This window comes from Lampetra planeri, chromosome 43 (assembly GCF_965212315.1).
Source record: "Lampetra planeri chromosome 43, kcLamPlan1.2.h2, whole genome shotgun sequence".
NCBI classification, from domain to species: Eukaryota; Metazoa; Chordata; class Hyperoartia; order Petromyzontiformes; family Petromyzontidae; genus Lampetra; species Lampetra planeri.
In genome coordinates this window covers 7,641,716-7,665,633 of record NC_136149.1, presented here as the reverse complement: position 1 = coordinate 7,665,633, position 23,918 = coordinate 7,641,716, and the positions used below count along the sequence as shown (strand labels likewise).

General features: G+C 49.5%; 2 protein-coding genes and 4 non-coding genes across 10 annotated transcripts in view; 5 read left to right on the top strand and 1 right to left on the bottom strand.

Annotated features, from left to right (window-relative positions):
* Positions 1-7,476, top strand: part of LOC144732686 (phospholipase D1-like) — a 44,494-nt gene extending 37,018 nt beyond the window's left edge. For all 5 annotated transcript variants that reach the window (XM_078614258.1, XM_078614256.1, XM_078614259.1 and 2 more), the window contains one exon: positions 544-7,476. In XM_078614258.1, coding sequence (XP_078470384.1) covers positions 544-768 — 225 coding nt within the window. In that variant the 3' untranslated portion in view covers positions 769-7,476. The remainder of the gene's footprint in view (positions 1-543) is intronic.
* On the top strand, positions 3,875-4,065 carry LOC144732720 (U2 spliceosomal RNA). The gene has a single exon (XR_013588229.1). It is a non-coding gene; the product is annotated as a U2 spliceosomal RNA (small nuclear RNA).
* On the top strand, positions 7,280-7,470 carry LOC144732732 (U2 spliceosomal RNA). The gene has a single exon (XR_013588241.1). It is a non-coding gene; the product is annotated as a U2 spliceosomal RNA (small nuclear RNA).
* Positions 7,477-9,949: 2,473 nt separating the features above from the next.
* Positions 9,950-10,140, top strand: LOC144732731 (U2 spliceosomal RNA). Its single transcript, XR_013588240.1, has one exon. It is a non-coding gene; the product is annotated as a U2 spliceosomal RNA (small nuclear RNA).
* Positions 10,141-12,619: 2,479 nt separating this feature from the next.
* On the top strand, positions 12,620-12,810 carry LOC144732730 (U2 spliceosomal RNA). The gene has a single exon (XR_013588239.1). It is a non-coding gene; the product is annotated as a U2 spliceosomal RNA (small nuclear RNA).
* A 6,011-nt stretch (positions 12,811-18,821) lies between these two features.
* LOC144732521 (ubiquitin carboxyl-terminal hydrolase 36-like) lies at positions 18,822-23,905 on the bottom strand. The gene is made up of 8 exons (XM_078613928.1): positions 23,778-23,905; positions 23,498-23,565; positions 22,426-22,496; positions 21,989-22,062; positions 21,749-21,854; positions 21,005-21,148; positions 20,426-20,526; positions 18,822-19,795 (listed from the first exon to the last, which is right to left on the bottom strand). The coding sequence occupies exons 1-8, from the start codon at positions 23,903-23,905 to the stop codon at positions 19,678-19,680; spliced, it is 810 nt and encodes a 269-aa protein (XP_078470054.1). The 3' UTR covers positions 18,822-19,677.
* Positions 23,906-23,918: the final 13 nt, after the last annotated feature.

The following is a 23,918-nucleotide window of genomic DNA, read 5'->3' as shown; positions in this document are numbered from 1 at the left end:
AGTCAGGAAGTGTGTCAATGCCTCTGATTGGCGCAGGGAAGCCTCAAAGAGGATTGGTTAGGGTCAGAGAATTTAACTGATTGGAGGAGAAATTTAAACATAAAAGGTGGGAAACGAGGGTTGACTGTCGGGGAAACGGTTGACAACCGTTGGAAAAGGAGGACGGGGATTGGCCGAGGGAAATAGAGTGAGCGAACCTTCCAGAAAGGAGGCTTGAGAGATATAAAGGGGGATAGCGCAAGTGGAAGGGACGCTTGGAGAGAAGACGAAGCTCGTACATGAAGAACCGAAGTCCGGGCCCAAAGAATAGTGTTGGTTTCCACAATAAAGGTTATTAGTCAAGCAAGAATGCGTATCGGTGTCATTACACAACGATTAACCTTACTCCAAGGCAGCCTAGCAGCATTGGAGAAAATATCGAGTGGCGAATTAAGCCCTGGCTATAAGAATACCGTGAATACACGCGTACTTGTGAATTAATGTTCTTTTTTTCGTCGAGAAAGCAATTTCCCTTCCCGTGATCTTCGACCCCACTGCTGCCAGGTGTTCCGCTGCCTCCCGACAGACGAGGTGCGCAACTATGGAGAGCTGCGCGAGTGGCAGGCAAGCCCAGGCCTGGCGTCCGCCGAGCCAGGCCTCGCCGCGGAAGAGTTGCGGAAAGTTCGCGGCTTCCTCGTGCAGTTCCCGCTCTGCTTCCTAGCCGACGAGAATCTCTACCCCTCGCTCAACTCCAAGGAGGGCATGCTGCCCAACGAGCTGTGGACTTGAGGGAGATCCGATTAGCGAGGTTGGCTTCTTCCGGTGCGAAAGAAGTTCAACATACATACATAAGTGCACATCAGTAGAGGTAACTAGTGTAGGGGCACGGGGTACCTTGGCCGCTCCAGTTATGAGTTGGGGCCCCCTTGACAACCACCATGAGATATATTTTCAACAACAATGTAAAAGAACACATTTAAAACGCAGTTTAAATTATTTTTTATGAAAATGCTTTAATTTACATTCCACATTTTGTTTTCATTTAATTAGAGTGGTAACATTTGTCTTGCGTAAATTTGGGCAAATCAAATATTGAGACCCCACCTGACCGATTTTCGCACCCCCTTAAGCTGATAATGTTGTTACGCCACTGATACCAATACATACGTCGCTCGCTACAGTCTCGTAGATTCACCTTGTTTTAAAGAAATGGGACTCGACACAAACTTTATTTGAGTCTGTCTCAACAAGTCTATGCATTTCTCAATGCTTGTATTGTCACCTCCAAACAATCCACCGCGAGATGAAGACCGGTATGTCATCTCTAATTTGCATGTTTCCTGATCCACGGGCTCTCTTTGTCTCCGTGTAATTTTGAGCATCCCATTCATCTCACAATGTTCTGGTGCACACTTTTAGCATTTGCTGATGAACACTGTACCATCTCTACATTGTGATATCACCGTGTGCATGTTGTGTGGTGCTTATTGTAACGCAGCGGCTCTCAACCATAAACATTATTTGAGTAGAGTGCGTGTGGCACTCGCAACAGGCCACAGATATGTCCTGGGTCAGGAGTAGCCAAACCATGGCTCTCGGGCAGTTAAGTGTGGATCGATAGATATGGAGTGAGTCCAACTGAGTCGCAGACGTTCATCTTCAGAGGCAACACATTTATTACACAACACGTATATACAAAAGGAGTAGCTGCCCCTTTACCAGATAGAGCCTAGGGTGGTGACCAAGTTAGGGCTATGATGTACCGGACTCGGGTCCCGGGCCACGTGTTGGTGCCTCTTCAGATGTAAAACGTGGATCTTCTAGCTTGCAGAACGTAGCAACCCCGGTCCCTCCCAGGGACCCACCTTATATCCTCCCGGGTCGGGGCCGGCTCTGCCTTTGGCCCCGCCCACCTTCGAGAGCGTTCCAGCTCTCGATCGCTCTCGAGAGCTCCCCCGGACACGTGATCACCCCCTAGCCCCCCGCCCCCCACTTGGGGGCCTCCCTTTGGACACTCCGGATCACGTGCCTACGGGGTCAACCAGAGTGCCATGGCCTGAGGAAAACCTGTCCCTGGGCTGACACTCTCCCGCTCCCGCACTGCACGCTATGCGTGGTGCCATCGCTATCCCAGCGCTCACCAAGCCCCGCGAGGGCTGGTACTACACCAACCTACTGGGTGTACGCGATGACAGTGCATCGCACGCCGTGCTCTGCTAGAGCTGGAATCACTCTGCAACACACACGACGCTGTCTGCGATGTAACTACGGTACATCCCACGCCATGGCCCTCTAGGGCGGGCACCATACAGTGACATCCCAATGTCACTACATTACCCCCCCCCTCCTTCGTAGCACTCAGCCGTCCCGGCTGTCAACTCCCTCTTCAAAACGACCAAGTTTGTAAAAGGCAATAAAAACGCAATGTGTGCCTCAACAACAAGAACAATAATAAATACCCCAACCCACCTGTACAAAAATTACACTATCCACAAATGTACAAAACCAACAGAGAGAAAAGTGTATACCCCGACGAAACCACAACACTTCCCACCTTCACCGTGTAACGACGCTCGTGAGCTCAACAGCGGCCAGGATCAGCCAATAACCGCCATGACTCAACGAGCGCGACAAGCAACTGACAGTGTGGGAGTGTGTGTGCACGGGGATCACGGAAACGAGTCTTTGAGCGAGTCTGTGATGCCTCACCCTGGAGGTCCCGGGGGGAATGTACAATTGTTCCGTCGAAACCGGCTCCTCACGGAGACTAGTAGGCCGGGTCGACGGGTCCTCATCGCCCGAAGCCTGCAAAGCCGGCATCACTGTAACACACGCGATGCTGTCCACGATGCAAGTCCATCGCATGCCATGGCCCTCTAAGGCCGGCACCATATAGTAACATCCCCAATGTCACTACAGATACGCAGCTTATGAATTATTACTACCACCCTACCCGAACCTCGACGTTTCTTTTTAGGAGGAACATGCCAGGTTTGTCACAGTCTGGGGCAATGCAGCTATGCTTATTCCCAATTGAGTAAGTTGCAGGTAATTCCTCAGCATTGGGAGGTTTGGCCAATACGAGTTACATTGTGTGGGTTTTTCAGCTATGGGCAGAAACCGGAGGACCCGGAAGAAACCCATGCAGAACAGGGGGAGAAAACAGAAACTCCACAGAGAAAGAGCGAGTCGAACCTTCCGTGGAGAGGCTTACAGGTCAGCAGCAGCATCGTATAGACCACTCGATAATTGACGGGTAGGTCATTACATCATAACAAAATGTCGCTACAATACGTGCGATTTTTTGTTACTTGAAGCCCTTCAATGTGACCACGTCTCAAGATGCGCTGGGCTTGAATGTGGGATAACGTGTAGCGAAAATGAGCGATTTGAATCGCATTGCGGTACATTCTATTACCAAGCGCACGTTGTGGTGATGTGTGCGCATTGTACACCGCCACGTGGCGCAAGGCGGGAATGGACCGTGCTGACATGAGCGGAATGCTAATAATTTGCTATGATGAAATAATTTCGGAGCAAAAAATACCTTCTTGAATTCAAGTATTGTATGTAAAGTTGTTTAGAATGTCATAACATCTCGGGTATTCTTTATTGTGATACGAATAAAATAGTGGTTGCGTCCCATAGCGTAGATATACACTGCCATGACTCCCATAAGCCTTTGCGCCGGTTTGTAATAATTGTTTTGCTCGGTTCTCGCACCAAAAATAATATATTTTTAAGTAATCTATTAATGATATTTACGATATTTATATACATGGCATATGGTTATGTTATATGTGAGATAGTTTTTTTGTGATAATCATGGTTTCAACCCATAGCGTAGAGGGATAATATGTGGGTATGTGTACCCCACCACCGACAGCTTACAGTTATCGCTTCTCGGCCTTTTGGCTAAGATCAAGTGTAGTATCTGTTCTTATCAGTTTAATATCTGATACGTACCACATTGTGGTACCTTATATTAAATTGATTTTTGGGACAGGGAGATGGAATAGGGGCTTGCTCCGTCCACTCCGCGCATCAACCCGGTATTGCAGTACCTCCGGGAATGGTGCACCTCTCCGCTTGGGGAGGGAAAATGTAAACAAATGTCAGAAGTGTAAACGTTGTGTGTGAGAATTCAATTCGCAACTGGTGACAAGTCACCACGCCCAGTACAGCACAAATTCACCCGGTGTCTCGTACGGTAACCTCATTAAATATTAGCGCGAACATGAGCGCATTGCGTGTGGAGAGAGAACACACCTAGTTAGAGTGCACCACCCTGTCCTTTTTGTATTGCGCCTGGATCACGTGTGACATCTGTAACGCCGGTTTGGTCTTTCATGTCTCACCTCATGCGATTGTCCTCCAACTCTTTCGGTTGTCATGTGTGATGCCGCAGCAGCAAAGCCATTCTGCCGGCGCCCCACCTACGACCCCACCACCACCAAGCGACGGGGCCGACGCTGCTCTTCCCTAACCACCCCCCGCATGAACACACCCCACATAGGGCCCTGAGGGGAGGTCACCTGGCCGACAGGTTTTCACCCAGAAGCCCTCTCACGGGACTAATCATCACGGTTTCCTGCGGCCAGGGAATTGGGCGATCTCCCCCGAGGCTAACTCGCACCGTGGCGCTGTGACTTGGGTTGTAATTACATGGTCACGACGGGGCTGCCCAGCCACCGCGGGTAGAAAGCACACACCACACACACGGGTCAGCAGGCAGGTAGGGGGCGGAGCCACAAACGGCGGGAAAACAGGGCAGGCCCTCTGATTGGTCAGGAGCTTAGCGGCAAACCTAGATGCGGACGTCGCTGAAAGCAACGGTCGGTGGCGGGAAACCTAAGCGAATTTGATTGGCCGGGAAGGCCAGCGGATCGGCGCCGAATTTCTCTTTGATGTAGGTAACAATAAAAGGCGAGAGAAGGTAGAGATAAGGCAGTCGTGTTCTTCTGAAGCGGGGGATCGGAGTAGTCACCTAGCCGGCCACTAGATCGTCCGTGAGACGCGTCTCAGCGCAGCCAGGCCCCAGGAGAACTTCGTGCAGCCTCGCCTCTCCACGGCTTCCCGCACATCCGAGCCGAACCGTGAGTACGCAAGGGAGAGTTGGGGTTTAGCGTAGGATCCCGGGGAGTTTAATTTCGAGTAGGCGTGGTAGATCGGGTCGAGACCCTCGGGAGATCGGTTAGTCCTGTCCTGTTGACTCGGACTGATTCGGGCAATAGTAGCGATCGATAACAGCCTCGTGTGGTCTCTACGAGTGTGAGGAAAGTGCGTGGTGGTGTGTGTGCGCTTGCCGTAACGAGTGTGGTCTGTGCTCCGCGAGTGCGCGCTTCGTCCTGTGGCTGCGGACTCCCGCGCTGCGTGCGTGCTAACACCCATCGCGAATACCCGCCCCCACAGCCCTTTAAATCATCTTCAATAAAAAAAACAATCGATTCCACGCATGCAATTGGTGCGTCGTTCTGAGACCCATCCCGAATACCCGCCCATCCACAGCCCTTTAAACGATCTCCATTACCCACCCACGGCAGCAGCGCGTGTGCGAGCGACGTCATTGCCCTCCGACCCCTGACCCCCCGTTCAGCGCGTGTGATTGGTGCGCGGGGTTGTGCGAGCGGAGACGTCGCGTTTGAGTGGCTGAGAAGCGACAGGTTGATTCCAGGCAGCCGAGCGCCAGCCCCGAGCTGTGCCCCACAAGCAGAACTCGCGGACTCGAGGGGCTGCGGCGCGAGGAGAGCAGCCGAAGGGCGGCAGCCCTTCTCCCGCGAACGAGGAGTTCAGCAGCAGCGGCTCTCACACGAGTGTGGGATCCGGAGACGGCGGCCCCCCTTTGGCCGGCCCCCCGCCGGGGGAGGACCAGGGGGCCAGCGGCCTCAACAAGGACCTGGGAGCCAGCGGCCTCAACACATGTCCCGTTGGCGCCATTAGCCTGTGGGATTTTAATTCAAAGATTGGCATGCGAGAGAGTCCGTGAGTATACGCCTCGAGTTTAATATACAAATCGCTACGCATTTACATTTGTAGTATAGCGCAAGGCCGTAATATTAATATATATTGGGGGGGACACATCCCCTCCCCCCCCCCAGTATTCAAATATGCTCAAAATGTCCCCCCAATATATTGCTATGAAATAGATTTCTGTTTATATGATTGTCGTTATGGTTGTACTTTATTAATCCCTCATCTCTGCCATTACATACAATAGAACAGAAAATGGTAAAAAAAAGTGTAAAAACAGGAATGTAATACAATACACTATTAGACATTATTGTAAAAAATAAATAAAAAGTCAATCCTATGTGTTAGTGATTTTTTTTTATATTTTAGGCAGGAAATTCGTTTTCAAATTTATTTTTATTTTTTCTGGGGGGAAACCCCCAGACCCCCTGGAAGATTTGGTCCCCCCAATGTTGACTCCATGGCTACGGCCCTGGTATAGCAACACACAAGGTTGGGGAAAATAAGTCACAATTACATACGATTTGCATCTTCGAAGCTTCTAAATGTGACCGCATCGCAAGATGTTTTACTTGACCGTAAATCGGATAATTTATGAAAAGATCGATTTATAACTTAGTCCAGGACTTATCACGCCACGGGTGTGTCCAGCAACGCCATCACGTGGTGCAAGGCGGTACGGACTAATGCCAATGAGCGTTTGCGCGGGGTGCTAATATTTATCTGTAATATATTTTCGGTATAAAAATCAGATGTCCGAATTTAAATATATAGTATAATGTAAAGCTGTATATAATGTTTTAAAACCACAATTAAGATTGTGTTACATGTAATGTATCCGTTTTAAATTCATCATGATAAGACCCATAGATAACTTTAGGCATCTTCCCATAAGCAATTGCGCAGGATTCTATCAATATGCTGTACTGTACTTATTATCAAACACGTGTAGTGTAAGTAGGATAATTCATGAAAATATAAAGCGCTGAGATTCATTATCTTGAACATGAGAATCGATGACAAACATCAGTCTATTCACACACTCACGTGGGTAACACGCCACCAGGTGGCGCAAGGCGATATGGCCGTAATGACATAATTCCCATAGGCCATTGCGCGGGATTCTATCAACAACATTCTTTTACATTCTTCATGCAAACAAATTTCCAGTTCCAAAATTTTACATCAAGTTATTTACAATGTTTAATTGTTCCGCGTGTTGGCTGTATTACATGTGATGATAGCTGTTTTCTGATAATCACGGTGTGACCCCATAGCGTAGAGATAATATGTGTGGGTATGTGTACCCCATCACCGACAGGGTTTAGTTATCGCTTCTCGGCCTTTTGGCTAAGATCAAGTGTAGTATCTGTTCTTATCAGTTTAATATCTGATACGTACCACATTGTGGTACCTTATATTAAATTGATTTTTGGGATAGGGAGATGGAATAGGGGCTTGCTCCGTCCACTCCGCGCATCAACCCGGTATTGCAGTACCTCCGGGAATGGTGCACCTCCCCGCTTGGGGAGGGAAAATGTTAACGAATGACAGAAGCGGTAAGCTTTGTGTGAGCATTGAGCTCGCAACTGGTGGCAAGTCACCACGCCCGGTAGAGCACATGGTTACCCGGTGTCTCGTCCGTGACCTCATTCAATTCTAGATTTGAAGCTTTCGTGACTGCAAGGATTCATATTCTTAGGTTTTTTCGGTAAAGTCACGTAGGTAAAACATCAAAATTAATAAAAAATAAAGATCACGACGTTTCGGAGGCAACACAAGTCTCCGTCATCAGGTGGGACCGTCACAGCCAGATTAGCTGCATCAAGTGAGGCAATGATTCAAGATGTAATCCCTTAAAAGCAAGTTGAGGGGGGGGGGGGAGCTCATCAGAATGTGGTAGCCAATGAATGGAACGTATCGTGTATAGAGAGAACACACCTAGGATGAGTGCACCCACCACCCTGTCCTGTTTGTATTGCGTCTGAATCACGTGTGCCATCTGTAGCGCTGGGTTTGGTTTCTCCTGTCTCACCTCATGCGATTGTCCTCCTTTGTGCTGTCTGACTCCATTCAACTCTTTCGGTTGTCATGTCCCGTTGGCGCCATTAGCCTGTGGGATTTTTTTTTTAATCAAAGATTGGCATACGAGAGAGTCCGTGAGTATACGCCAAGAGTTTAATATACAAATCGCTACGCGCTTACATATGTAGTGCGTCAGAAACCAGGGAAGACACCAATTGAGGCCACACAATATTTATTAGCACTCTTGCTACAGGGGCCCTAACACAAAGGGGTAGCGGCCCCTTTACCCGATACCTGGGGAGGTATGGCCTCCGGGCTGCACGGGGCTAACACTGGGACCCTGCTAATTTCCCATCCTCCGGCTGGGCCCTAGGGGAGGCGATGCTGAGCCCACCGTGCCAGGGTCTTCGGGTCCTGACCACTGGACGCACTAAGCTCCGGCCCTTAGAAGGACGACGGAGCTTGGGGTCCAGGGTCCTATCTTCAGCCCAGGTCTTCAGAGTGGAGGTGACTGACTCTATCGTTCAGAGGTCCGACTTGTATACAGGTCCGGGGCTTGCTCCGCCCCAGCCCCGCCTTCTTTCCACCAGGTCCTGGAAGGGTGACGTCATCCCCCAATCTCCCTGCCCGGGGTTTGTGGATTGTGTCCCAGGATCCGTTATCCCCGAGATCACCGTTGGCCCCTTTGGCCATAGCCCCTTAACATCCGCGTAGCCACTCTTCCGCCCCCTGTTGACCCAATAGTGATGCTACCCGCTGACAACATTGGGAGTGCGGAAACATTCCTGCGGAGGGAGCTGGTAGGAACGTTGGGTTGCTCGGTCAATGGCCAGGGTCAACGGCGGCGTGGTGTATTCCGCAAATATGGCCGACTGTGAGGGCGGGCACAAGCCGGCGTGAGTAGGTTAAACGTTGAGTTTTATAAGGGCACCACGGGGTGACCAGCCCCTCCCCACCCAGCCCCACCCTCCCCACCCAGTCCCTCCCCACCCTCCCCTCTCCACCCAGCCCCACCCCTCCCATTTTTGGATGCACGACGGACGGACACAATAATCCCATGTGGGCTGGTGGAACCAGGTGGTTCCTTCCAGTATAACACCTCTACACATATATAGGATAGCGACACACAAGGTTGAGGAAAATAAGTCACAATTACATACGATTTGCATTTTCGAAGCTTTTAAATGTGACCGCATCGCAAGATGTTTTACTTGACCGTAAATCGGATAATTTATGAAAAGATCGATTTATAACTCACTCCAGGACTTATCACGCCCACGGGTGTGTCCAGCAACGCCGCCAAGTGGTGCAAGGCGATACGGACGAATGCCAATGAGCGTTTGCGCGGGGTGATAATATTTAGCTGGAATTATATATGTTCGGTATAAAAATCAGATGTCCGAATTTAAATATACAGTATAATGTAAAGCTGTATATAATGTTTTAAAACCACAATTAAGATTGTGTTACATGTAATGTATCCGTTTTGAATTCATCATACGACCCATAGCGCAGATCACTTTTGAAATCTTCCCATAATTAATTGCGCGGGATTCTAACAATATGCTGTACTATACTTATTATCAAACACGTGTAGTGTAAGTAGGATAATTCATGAAAATATAAAGCGCTGAGATTCATTATCTTGAACATGAGAATCGATGACAAACATCAGTCTATTCACACACTCACGTGGGTAACACGCCACCAGGTGGCACAAGGCGATATGGCCGTAATGACATAATTCCCATAGGCCATTGCGCGGGATTCTATCAACAACATTCTTTTACATTCTTCATGCAAACAAATTTCCAGTTCCAAAATTTTACATCAAGTTATTTACAATGTTTAATTGTTCCGCGTGTTGGCTGTATTACATGTGATGATAGCTGTTTTCTGATAATCACGGTGTGACCCCATAGCGTAGAGATAATATGTGTGGGTATGTGTACCCCATCACCGACAGGGTTTAGTTATCGCTTCTCGGCCTTTTGGCTAAGATCAAGTGTAGTATCTGTTCTTATCAGTTTAATATCTGATACGTACCACATTGTGGTACCTTATATTAAATTGATTTTTGGGATAGGGAGATGGAATAGGGGCTTGCTCCGTCCACTCCGCGCATCAACCCGGTATTGCAGTACCTCCGGGAATGGTGCACCTCCCCGCTTGGGGAGGGAAAATGTTAACGAATGACAGAAGCGGTAAGCTTTGTGTGAGCATTGAGCTCGCAACTGGTGGCAAGTCACCACGCCCGGTAGAGCACATGGTTACCCGGTGTCTCGTCCGTGACCTCATTCAATTCTAGATTTGAAGCTTTCGTGACTGCAAGGATTCATATTCTTAGGTTTTTTCGGTAAAGTCACGTAGGTAAAACATCAAAATTAATAAAAAATAAAGATCACGACGTTTCGGAGGCAACACAAGTCTCCGTCATCAGGTGGGACCGTCACAGCCAGATTAGCTGCATCAAGTGAGGCAATGATTCAAGATGTAATCCCTTAAAAGCAAGTTGAGGGGGGGGGGGGAGCTCATCAGAATGTGGTAGCCAATGAATGGAACGTATCGTGTATAGAGAGAACACACCTAGGATGAGTGCACCCACCACCCTGTCCTGTTTGTATTGCGTCTGAATCACGTGTGCCATCTGTAGCGCTGGGTTTGGTTTCTCCTGTCTCACCTCATGCGATTGTCCTCCTTTGTGCTGTCTGACTCCATTCAACTCTTTCGGTTGTCATGTCCCGTTGGCGCCATTAGCCTGTGGGATTTTTTTTTTAATCAAAGATTGGCATACGAGAGAGTCCGTGAGTATACGCCAAGAGTTTAATATACAAATCGCTACGCGCTTACATATGTAGTGCGTCAGAAACCAGGGAAGACACCAATTGAGGCCACACAATATTTATTAGCACTCTTGCTACAGGGGCCCTAACACAAAGGGGTAGCGGCCCCTTTACCCGATACCTGGGGAGGTATGGCCTCCGGGCTGCACGGGGCTAACACTGGGACCCTGCTAATTTCCCATCCTCCGGCTGGGCCCTAGGGGAGGCGATGCTGAGCCCACCGTGCCAGGGTCTTCGGGTCCTGACCACTGGACGCACTAAGCTCCGGCCCTTAGAAGGACGACGGAGCTTGGGGTCCAGGGTCCTATCTTCAGCCCAGGTCTTCAGAGTGGAGGTGACTGACTCTATCGTTCAGAGGTCCGACTTGTATACAGGTCCGGGGCTTGCTCCGCCCCAGCCCCGCCTTCTTTCCACCAGGTCCTGGAAGGGTGACGTCATCCCCCAATCTCCCTGCCCGGGGTTTGTGGATTGTGTCCCAGGATCCGTTATCCCCGAGATCACCGTTGGCCCCTTTGGCCATAGCCCCTTAACATCCGCGTAGCCACTCTTCCGCCCCCTGTTGACCCAATAGTGATGCTACCCGCTGACAACATTGGGAGTGCGGAAACATTCCTGCGGAGGGAGCTGGTAGGAACGTTGGGTTGCTCGGTCAATGGCCAGGGTCAACGGCGGCGTGGTGTATTCCGCAAATATGGCCGACTGTGAGGGCGGGCACAAGCCGGCGTGAGTAGGTTAAACGTTGAGTTTTATAAGGGCACCACGGGGTGACCAGCCCCTCCCCACCCAGCCCCACCCTCCCCACCCAGTCCCTCCCCACCCTCCCCTCTCCACCCAGCCCCACCCCTCCCATTTTTGGATGCACGACGGACGGACACAATAATCCCATGTGGGCTGGTGGAACCAGGTGGTTCCTTCCAGTATAACACCTCTACACATATATAGGATAGCGACACACAAGGTTGAGGAAAATAAGTCACAATTACATACGATTTGCATTTTCGAAGCTTTTAAATGTGACCGCATCGCAAGATGTTTTACTTGACCGTAAATCGGATAATTTATGAAAAGATCGATTTATAACTCACTCCAGGACTTATCACGCCCACGGGTGTGTCCAGCAACGCCGCCAAGTGGTGCAAGGCGATACGGACGAATGCCAATGAGCGTTTGCGCGGGGTGATAATATTTAGCTGGAATTATATATGTTCGGTATAAAAATCAGATGTCCGAATTTAAATATACAGTATAATGTAAAGCTGTATATAATGTTTTAAAACCACAATTAAGATTGTGTTACATGTAATGTATCCGTTTTGAATTCATCATACGACCCATAGCGCAGATCACTTTTGAAATCTTCCCATAATTAATTGCGCGGGATTCTAACAATATGCTGTACTATACTTATTATCAAACACGTGTAGTGTAAGTAGGATAATTCATGAAAATATAAAGCGCTGAGATTAATTATCTTGAACATGAGAATCGATGACAAACATCAGTCTATTCACACACTCACGTGGGTAACACGCCACCAGGTGGCACAAGGCGATATGGCCGTAATGACATAATTCCCATAGGCCATTGCGCGGGATTCTATCAACAACATTCTTTTACATTCTTCATGCAAACAAATTTCCAGTTCCAAAATTTTACATCAAGTTATTTACAATGTTTAATTGTTCCGCGTGTTGGCTGTATTACATGTGATGATAGCTGTTTTCTGATAATCACGGTGTGACCCCATAGCGTAGAGATAATATGTGTGGGTATGTGTACCCCATCACCGACAGGGTTTAGTTATCGCTTCTCGGCCTTTTGGCTAAGATCAAGTGTAGTATCTGTTCTTATCAGTTTAATATCTGATACGTACCACATTGTGGTACCTTATATTAAATTGATTTTTGGGACAGGGAGATGGAATAGGGGCTTGCTCCGTCCACTCCGCGCATCAACCCGGTATTGCAGTACCTCCGGGAATGGTGCACCTCCCCGCTTGGGGAGGGAAAATATCAAACGAATGACAGAGGTGTGTGTGCTGCTCGTTTCGCACAGAGGATGCGGCCTTACTGATGTCGAGATGGAAACGAATGTCTTCTTGGTTCTTTCGGTATAGTCACGTAGAAGGAAATAATTAAAATAAAACATAATCAAATAATTCTCACGATGTTTCGGCCACAACGCAAGTAGCCGTCCTCAGGTGAACAAACAGGTCTGTCGAGAAGACAGCGTCTGAATGTGTCCTGTTTGTATTGCGTCTGAATGACTTGTCGCGCTAGTCTGGCCTCACCCCATGGATTTTCCACGTTTGTCCTGTATTGTCCTGACTCCACTGTGACCTCTTTCGGTAGCCTGCGAAATGTGCATCAAGGATTCGCATTCATGAGTATACCCCTGGAGTTGAATCGCGACACACAAGGTATAATTCAATAGCATACGATTTTTACTTTCATAATTTTCAGCATTTGACCGCATCTCAAGATGTTCTACCTGTAGTGTAAATCGAATGATTAAAAAAAACGATTTCAATCATAGTACGCACAGGACTTTACAGACTTATCTTGGCGTTGTAATCATATAAAATCGGACACCCGACGAAATCACTGATCAGATATTTGACGCCTATATATTGTGTTGTGGATCGTTAATCGAGGTCAATTGTATCGATGCCGCTCAGCCGATCCGGCGCCCAGCTCAATGTCCTTATTTATACGAATACTTGCTATAATCACCCACTAATGTCTGTCCTTAACGCTCTTGACGTGGAGTGACGTCACGAGCGATGCACAGACATTCTTGGCTCATTATAGTAGGTAATAATGGGGGGGGACCATTTGGAGGACGTCACCAGCTCATGATTATTAATTAGGGGGGCTGTTCGATTTTGAGTGACGTCACCTGCTCCTGATTATTATTGGAGGGGTGGCGGGGTGTCCATTTGGAGGACGTCACCTGCTCATGAATAGTCGACGTTGAGTGACGCCACGAGCGTTAAGGACATTCCTGGGTGATTATAGTAGGACGGGTATATTGCAGTAAATCTGAAACTTGCAAGCGAAAATCAGACCGCGACGTCATATTCATTGCATCCATTTGTGTGCAATTTATTTTATTAAAAGGTTATAATCCGTTATTCATCATGACGTCCTTTTTACTTCTTTGTCTCAACAACGTTACGGAGATCGCGTGACGTGACGTTTCTGCCTCTGTAGTGAGGGTTGTAAGTTGACGCCTAGGAGGGGGGAGGAGGCGGCTCGCCCCCCCCATGTGGAGTGATTATTAATGAGAGGAGGGTCCATGTGGAGGACGTCACCTGTTCATGATTATTAATGAGGGGGGCTGCTCAACGTGGAGTGACGTCACGCTGGTGTTTACACAGGGAACCAGGTACTCATTTGAGGCTGAATCGACCTAGGGGATGCCCAGAACCCCATGGACCCTCATCCCCACCTATTTTGAGTGCCCCGGTGGCTAGATGTTAACTACCTCGCCCGGTATGCAGGAGGTCATGGATTCGATCCCGACCCTAATGCTTTCTGTATATTTGGAGTTTGCGTGTCTCTGTGGTGCCACAGCGACGGGGCCGCTCTGCCGAGCCAGGGAGCCGCCCGGCTTCCACCACCGCACTGCCCCCCATCACCCCCCCCCACATAAGCACGCACCCGCACCCACGTAGGGCCTCGTGGTCGGGTCACCTACCCTGAGTTTTCACCCGAGGGCCCCCTCGGGGGGTTACCCCACGGTTTCTCAGGGCCAGGGAATTGGACAGGACCCTTCCCAAGCCAAGTAACACTGCGGCGCCGTGGGTGGATTTGAGATCGCACGACCACGGCGAGCTCAGAGAGCCCCGCAGTTAGAAACGCATACAAACACAAACACGGGTCAGCAGGGCAGATAGCTGGGATCAGGACCCGGGGCGACTGATTAGTCGAAAGGTCAAAGGCCGGCGGGATCGCAAAAGAGCGGGAAATCCTAGGCTCAGGATTGGTCGAGAGACCAAGGCGGTCGGGACGGGGGCGCCTAGCCTTTGATGTGAATAGTTTAAAAGAAAACGCAGGGGCAGTAGGGAACTCTCTTCTTCTGGAGTTTTGACGCGGAGTCAGCGACGAGGGAGTCATCGGGCGAGCCGCTAGATTGTCTGCAGGACGATCTGAGCGCCGCAAGGTCACAAAGAACTACAGACGGTATCGTATTACGCGCCTTACAACACCTCAGAGCGGAGAGTAGGATCCGTAGGAGAGGGTTAGTTCGGGGTAAGGACGAGTAGGAAAGCGGTTTAACAGAGAGCGCAGCATAGAATAGGGCTGCACGCCACCAGAGAGTGGGTTAGAAGCGCCTTGCTGGCCCGCACACACACACGGGTGGCTCGGTGGGTTAACAAGGGCTAATAAAATCTCGAGCGTAGTAACAAAACCGTGTTGTTGGGTGTTTTTGAACGTGGTATTAGCGTGCACTGCATTCGCGGGTGTGTGGTCGTTGTATGCGTAAAGGTCGTGGTCTCTGTACGATTGTGCGGGTACGGAGGTGTGTGTGTTAACGCCCGGGGAGCGCACAGTGTATTTGTATAAACGCGCGGCCGCGCAAGAGGGGGGTGTTACGTGCTCTCGCTCGAGCGTGGGCGTCGCTCGCGTGTGTGCACGCCGCGCTCGGTAAAACCCGCAAGCCGCACACGGTGAACCCGCGAGCCGCGGCGCCGGAGCGCGCTGTGATCGCACGGCCGGGGGGAGCGAGAAGAGGAGGAGGGAGAGTACTCTTGTGTGTTTGCGTGCCTACGCAGCCGTGTGAGAGGAGAATCGTCCTTGTACGAGACTTGTGTTGACGTACACGCGCGAGTGCGGGAGGGGACGAGTCGTTGTGTCGGCGTGTGCCCCGCTTGCGTGTGCTCGTTACTTGCGTAAGTGCGGCGCGGTGGTGAGCCCCTGACCCCCAACCCCGCGGCTCGAGCGCGTAATCGGCTGCGCATTGCTGTACTGTTTATCTCGCGCGCACGGCGGCGGCAACTTGCGCTCCGCGGCCAACCTCAGCGCAGGGGGAGCATGCACACACGATCCGCAGCACTCACGGGGGTACAGGATAGGGAGCAGATGGGGGACGAAAGTCCGGACCCCACCAGACAGCCAGGGGGTAATGATACGGAGGGGACGATGGAGACAGAGGCGAGCAGCCTCCACATCTCTCTCCCCATGGTCGCGTAGTTTTTTTCGGGGTCCTCGGGTTGCCCCCTTCACATTTAGAAACCCGCGTTTAGAGTATTTGTTTGCTATAAATGTCCACGTAATAAGCCATTTCGTTGAGCTATCAACTGTGGCCAGGTCGCTCCTGAAAAAGAGCGATGTAGCTCAGCGGGCCTTACCTGGCAACATAAAAGAAATAGTTTAGTTTTAGTTTCATCCTGATAATGATGGAGCAGGTGGAGTAACATTAAGCAACGTGGCCCCTGGAGGGCGGATGTTTCCGCATCACAGCGAGTCGCGTCCACTCAGCCTGGGGTCAAACGAGAGACAAGACAAAGATCTCCCGTATAGCCTCAACAGACTGTAAGGGCAAGTGCTGTTAGCGAGCACCTATGAAGGCCGGCACGGCACACGAGGGGGTGGGTGGCCAACATCACGCCAGGCCGCCTTTGTCTCCCCAGTGGCGATGTTTACACACCGCACCAGGTGCTAATTTGAGGTTGAGTCAACCTAGGGGAGGCCCGGGACCGGTTCAGATAATCCTCACCTGGTGTTCGTGGCCGTGATCGGGACTCAGACTCGGGTCACCGGATTCGTAGCATAGCGCTAACCGCTGCACCACCGCTCCCCACACACGACAGACGCCACCTCTCTCTCTCTTCCCAGCCCCCACGAGTGTGAAGCAAAAGTCGGGGGTGCGTCTTACAATCGGGTGTGTGTGTGTGGGGAGACAAAGGCGGCCGGGCGTGGTGCTGACCAACCCACCTCCTCGTGTGCAGTTTCCAGACTTCATAGGTGCAACTCGCTAACAGCACTTTCCCCAACAGTCTGTTATAGGCTACACGGGCGAGCTTTGTCTTTGTAGAGCGGTGGAGCAGTGGTTAGCGCGTTGCCTCTACGAACCCGGCTAACCGAGTTCGATTCCCGCTCACGACCACCAACACCAGGTATCGCTCCCACCGTCCGTCCATCTCTTGCACGTGAACTCATTCATCGCTTCGTCTCCACAGGGGTCGTCCTTTACGAGTTTACGGTTTTGTTTTAGGTTTACATTGTGTGTCTGGGGTGTAATGTACTGGAGCGTGGTGTAAAGTGAGTATTGTGTGTGGAGGGTGTCGTGCAGTGTAGTAAACAGTGTAGTGTTGTGTATACTGTAGTGTCTGTAGTTTGTGGTTTATAGTGTAGTGTCGTGGATAGTACAGTCTGTGTCATATATAGTGTAGTGTGAAGTGTCAAGTATAGTTTGAATAGTGTTTTGTACAGTGTATAGTGTACTGTGTGTGGTTTATGTGGTGTAGCGTATAGTGTGTATAATAAAGTCCATTTGATGTATAGTGTAGTGTGGTGTCAGGTGTAGCATATGCGGCGAGATGTATTGTGTAGTGTGTGGCGAAAAACACATTTCCTAGGGGTTGAGCCATACTTCATCACGCTGGTGAGTGCAGGTTGGTAGCAAGATCAGTTCAGATATCACGAGCCAGTGATGCTCCCCATAGCTGGCAATTAAATTGAGATTGTAGTCTTCATAGACTCTATCATGGAGCTCTTGTGGTACTGTAGCCACACACTGTTGGATATTGTATATTTACGTGCAGAGTTAATGCATTCAAATGTAGTGGTTGTAATCGAGCTATTTAGTCCATGGGCCAGAGCAGTAATTGGTACAACGTAAGGTAGCATGTTCAGTCGCACCTTCGGATAAATACGCCTAATGAGTGTGTTACTTGATAACCCGCACCTCCGATTAGCACACTAGGCTACATACGATGCTAAAGAAATGCAACATACATACAACACCACTCATTTCACATGATTCTCAAATAATTCAGTTTTTCCCCCCGTATTGCAACCACTGAAAATGATACCATCTCGTGGATTAAGTGGGTATTGAACTTCTGAACTGCATGGCAAAACAGCCATCAAAATTCACTACTTTTTTAAACACAGAAATAATGCAGTAGTCATTTCATAGGTTCACGTTGCTGTTTGGATGTCCCTTGGCTATTAGATCTGGACATGGCCTAACGAACTAGATACAGAATCATACCCAAGAATAAGAAATTGATTAAAACTTTTTTTTAAAGAACGTATTCTAACATTCACAAAACTATACCATGTACACATTTACAATGCTAATAATCTTCTTTGTGGATGTGGGTGTGGTGCTGGCATTGCTGGGCCGTGTTGTGTCAGCGGTATTCATCAGGACCCGGTGTGCATCGCCCTTGCAGTGGTGGCAGCGGCGCGTGCCGATGATTAGCTTGACCATGTGTTAGGGCCGCTGGCCCCCGGGTCCCCTCCCGACGAGGGGCCGGCTAGAGGGGGCCCACCGTCCCCGGACTGCTCACTCGCGTGAGAGCTGCTGCTGCACCGGTCCTCACTGGCGGAAGAAGGGCTGCCGCTCGCCGGCTCTACTCCCTGAGCCGCACCCCCGCGAGTCCGCGGATCCTGCCTGTCAGGCATAACTCGGGGCTGGCGCACGGCCGCCTGGAAACACTCTGTTGCTTCCCAGCCAATCAAACGCGACCCCTCCACTCACACAACCCCGCGCATCAATCACACGCGCTGAACGGGGGGGTCAGGGGTCGGAGGGCAAACGACGTCATTCGCGCACGCTTTGCCGCCGGGGGTGTGTAATAGAGATCGTTTAAAGGGCCGTGGGACAGGTGTTCGCGGTGGGTGTGAGCCCTCACGCAGCATGGGTATCCACAGCCACAGAACGGAGCGTGCACCCACGGAAGCACCGACCACCCACGTTACGAGCGCACACACACATAGCACCACACGCTTGCCACACGCTCGCAGAATTCACACGAGGCTGTGATCAGTGACTAACGATTTATTATCGGCGCGACTGTGAGCCACTCTCACCGAATCAGTCGGAATCGGCAAGGCAGGATTAAACTATCTCCCGATTTACCTAGTTTGTTAGGACTTTAAGCTGCTTTGGCTTTTAGGCTAAATCTCAACTCTCTCTCTCTCTCTTACTCACAGTTCGACGCTCCGGTGTGCCCGTCCTCACAGCACTTCGACTCGTCACACGGACGTTCGATTAGCTGGACTGAAGAGACGACCGCCCCAATAGCTGACTCGAGAAGCAAGACCCTCCCTGCCCCTTTTTATCGTCCTTTTATCCTTACCTACATCAAAGAGCCCGATCCGCCCACCAATCAGAGCGCTCACCTGTACCCGAGCCCCACTTGCACCGTTGATTTCAGCAACGTCCGCATCCGAGTTTGCCGCTAAGCGCCCAACCAATTAGAGGAACGACCCCGTTTTCCCCGCCGTTCGTGGCTCCGCCCCCCCTCACTACCTGCCCACCGATCTGTGTGTGCGGGGTATGTTTCTATCCGCGGTGGCTGCGTCGCCTTGTCGTGATCGTGCATTTCCACGTTAATTCATGGCGCCGCAGGGTAATTCAGCCCGGGGAAAGCTTTAGTCAATTGCCTGGTCCCAGGGAAAACCATAGAGGATGTTCCCCCTACGAGGGGGCTCCTGGGTGAAAACCTGTGGACCAGGTGGCTTCCCCGCGAGGCTCTACATGGGGGTCGGTGTGTGTTTGTGCGAGGGGTTGGTGAGGGGGAAGCCGTGTCGTCCCCGTCGCTTGGTGGTGGTGGAGTCGTAGGTGGGGCGCCCGCAGAGCGGCTTCGTGGCTGCGGCATCACACATGGCTTTGTGATCATCCATTAGTGATGACGGTTGATCGCCGGGGTCAGGGGTCGTCGCTGCCACCTCTTTTGATGCCATTTCCCATTGCCGTCGTTGATTTGACTGCACACGGGTATGGCCTTCATCTCTGGGCACCTGCACATAGCACATGGAACGACCGCTACGTGAGTTTCATTGGCCCAAAGGGCAACCTGGTGAACTTCCCGTGAGTTCAACAGAGATCGAGCCTTAAAAGCAAATGTGGAAGGCAACATGCCCAACTTATGTAAAAATTATAATGATAACGATGTGGCTCTGAAATTCTTCTAGATTTGAAGCTTTCGTGACTGCAAGGAATCATCTTCTTAGGTTTTTTCGGTAAAGTCACGTAGAAAGTAAAATAAAATAAAAACAAAAATCACGACGTTTCGGAGGCAACACAAGTCTCCGTCATCAGGTGGGACCGTCACAGCCAGATTAGCTGTATCAAGTGAGGCAATGATTCAAGATGTAAACACTTAAAAGCGAGTTGAGGGGGGAGGGAGAGGGAGGGGGGAGCTCATCAGACTATGGTAGCCAATGAAAGGAACGTATCGGGAGGGAGGGGGGGGCGAGGCCAAAAGGGTGGGCGATGGACGTGGAAGCGCTTGTGCGTAATTCTTGCTCATGCCACTGCTGGCAGAAAATCCTCGAGGAGACAAACTCTGGATGGTATTTGGTCTACTCTTCCACATTGACCACACTTGTTGTGGCCATACCCACACATACAACTCGTAGGTAACTCACCTGATGTAGAAGAGGATGTATGCCTGTTTCTCGATGACCACCCTGGTGTCGACCGGCGTCACCAAGTCGTCGTCTATTCGGAACCATCTCCCATCGCAGATCTGTATGCAAACAACATCGAAGATTAATTACAACGATTATCCAATTGCACCTGAACTCCCCATATATTCGTAAAATGGCACATCAGGAACAGAGGTGACCCTCTTATTCCACCTATTATTGTGTTGTCCCATAAGTTGAGTAATCGAACCGATAATCCATAAAATAATTTATTACATTTGAAAATTGAAATCCTGGTTGGGACTTCACTTGGTCCATCATCTATCCAGGGTCAATTAAGTAACTACACATTTTTGTTGAAGTGATCAGTGGTTGTTCTATGCATACGCTCTCCCTCGGTCACAGGAAAGGGGAATTTTCACCACTGGCTCAGGCCTATAAATGGGAGATTAGCACCACCTCATGGCTCACAGGAGCAGGAATCGTTTTGGGTTTTTTTCATTGCATCGAATTATTTAAAGGATATACGCGTACGGATGATTGGCGTGTGTTTGTGTGATAATAAATGCAGTACATCACCTTGTTGTAACAGTAGTAATGTCCCTCTGTGCTGCATTTCCCAGAGTGCACAAGGACCGAGTATAACCTGTACACTACAGGGTCTGCGTCCTCCTGCTGCAACATGAATGGCCGCACGTCCAGGTGCTGTGGGTACGGGCAATCCTGCAGTGGTGAGGGAGGAAGCAGTGATGCAGAAACAGAGATGGTGTTAGGCGGGGAAGAGGAGAAGAATGATGCAGTGTCGAGTTTAGTTTTTTATTCTCATTTTTGTTCTGCTATTTTTTTTACTTTACCAGGTAATGCTGACTGAGCTATATAGCTCTTTTTCAGGAGCGATCTAGCCACAAATGATATCTCAATGAAGTGGCTTATCACGTGAATAATTATAGCAGCCAAATACTCTAGCAGCAACCCCGGAGAAAAATCCACGTGACCACAGGGAGAACATGTAAACTCCAAATATACAGGCATTAGGATCAGGATCAAACCTACGACCTCCAGTATGCTAGGGGAGGTAGTTAACATTTCGCTACCATAATGCCCAGTTTAGGTAGATTAACCAGGTGGGAGCTCAAGAGACCGTGAAAAGTCACATTTGCACGAGTGATCTGGGTTACTACCGTGGCAAAATAAATAACGCGAAATAAATCACAGAAATTACTCAAAAAGGAAGTAGCTCAAAAACAAGCCATGAGAAAATGGAGCAAATACAGCCACATTTTTGAAGAAATAAAAAACCCATGGATATTAACCAAACATTACCCGATTGATCTTGTTTCCAAACAGGTCATATCGCCTGATGGAGAGGGCCAAGACGTTCGGGAGATGAAGGCTCATCCTCTTCGTGGCCTTCACCTTGCAACTGCACCTGCGCACCAAAAAGCATCAGCGTCAGTTTAAGGACCAAGATGCTCGCGTAAGCACACAGTGCAAAACTGTACAAATACGTTGGCGTTACAAAGTAGACAGACTCGCGTAACATTGACGTGGTGCCATACTCACCTTTGGCAAGTGTATTCATCCAGTGTCTCTGCCTTGGTAAAATCTAAAAAAGCAGCCAGCAGATCTGGAGAATTCTGTCAAAAAGAACGATGTGAAGGCAAATGAGTGCTTGGAATGAACACTGGAAACAACTTTTGTAGCCGTTAGAACAGTGAGTCCTTATGTTGTACTGGCTGTGGTGTGACATAAGAGGACAGTGTCTTTAGGTGACAGGAATTAAGGTGCTCCCAATTTTCAGATTCATCCGATGTACAGCATTCCAGACGATCAGCAAACGTAATGTGTTTGAGTGACAGTACTAGTGTAATGTACATGATCTGAAAAAGATCAAAAGTGTTGCTTGAGAATGAGAAAATAATTAATCCCAACTTTTAAATCCAAAACCCATCACGAGTAAAGATACCATTTAAGTAAATCAAGACCTCCTCGTTTCTTACGTTGATGTGAAGACTGATGTCCAGGCAGTTTTCGAATCTGTCCGAGGTGGAGGAACACTGCGTGCACTCCACTGTGAAACACAAGTAAACCCACGCGCACACATTCACACGTGCAATTAGAGGAGGTTAGCATTCTGATTAGAAGACTCGAATAAAATGAAGTTACATGTTCCCTAGTCAAACTCACAATCATTCCCCAGGCATCACCCACTCAGACACAACCACATGTGATATTGACTCACATTCTAAGTAATTTCCTGCTCAAATGGGCATTGAGATGGTGCTCATCTGCTCGTTATAAACCTGAGGCAGTGGTAGAATGTCCTCACTCCTCATTCATATGGCAAGGGGGAGTCTGTTAATAGGACAACCACTGTTGACTTCCCCACAACGTGGTACTCAATTTAGTGACCCCGGATTGATGATGTGGCAAGTCAACCCCCAATCTGGATTGAAGCTTACAGCCTTCCAATTGTGAGCTGCTGGCTCTCCCACTGAGCCACGTGGTAATTTCAAGTTAAATGCTGTCAAATAATTACGTACATGCATGCAAGTTGATGTTAAGCTTTAATACTTGTGTTTGTATCTTATCAAATGGGTTGTTGTGTCTGTGTGCTTGTGCATTTTTCTATTGTGCGGGGAGTGGAAATTTAGTGGTTAGCGCACTGCACTTCAAACCCGGCAAACTGAGTTCGATCCTCGCTCGCGGCTAAAATGATTTTTAAACATCAGAACCTTGGCTTCTCCCAGGTCGATTCAGCCTCAAATGAGTATCTGGTGCATTGTGTTACTTCAGCACTGGTGCTAGCCACCCGAAGGTGTCCGGGCATGGTGCTAGCCACACCACCTTGTCATGTGCCCTGTTGGCCTACTTAGGTACTCGCTAATAGCAATTGCTCCAGCATTCTGTTAAGGCTTGAGCGGGATCTCTGTATTTGTGTGTTTTTCTTATGTCCTACTGTGTACGTGCTTAAAAGAGTGCAGAGTTGATCTGCACTGTACAGCATGCGTCGTCACACTCGGTGCGATCGCTACTTGCAGCGATGATGTTGCACATGGAGCTGGCACCCACCTGTCGATCTCAGCTGCCCTGTGAAGATCTGGTGAACCACCGAGGTCTTCTCCACATGTTCTTCCGGCCTGCACGTGGAAATGAACAACATCACACATACGGTAACTTACAGATGCATCATCTTTACCAAGTGTGCACATGGGAGAGTTATTCCTTTTTGTTTTAACCCCTATGTCACCTTGCAGCCAAGCACTTATTTAAAGATGATTCTGCATAACTTTGTTGTCAATTTTTGGTAACACAGGTTGGGAACCAGTGGCCTAGGACGTGCACTACTTACTTGTGGTGGTTGATTGGGCAGGAGAGGTGGAGAGCTTCTACGATGCAGCAGAAGAACTCATGCACGTCCTCCTGTTTGCCAAACTGCAGAAGTTTGGCGATCCCTGTGGGTAAATGGATGGAGGTCATAAGCGGGTTGGAC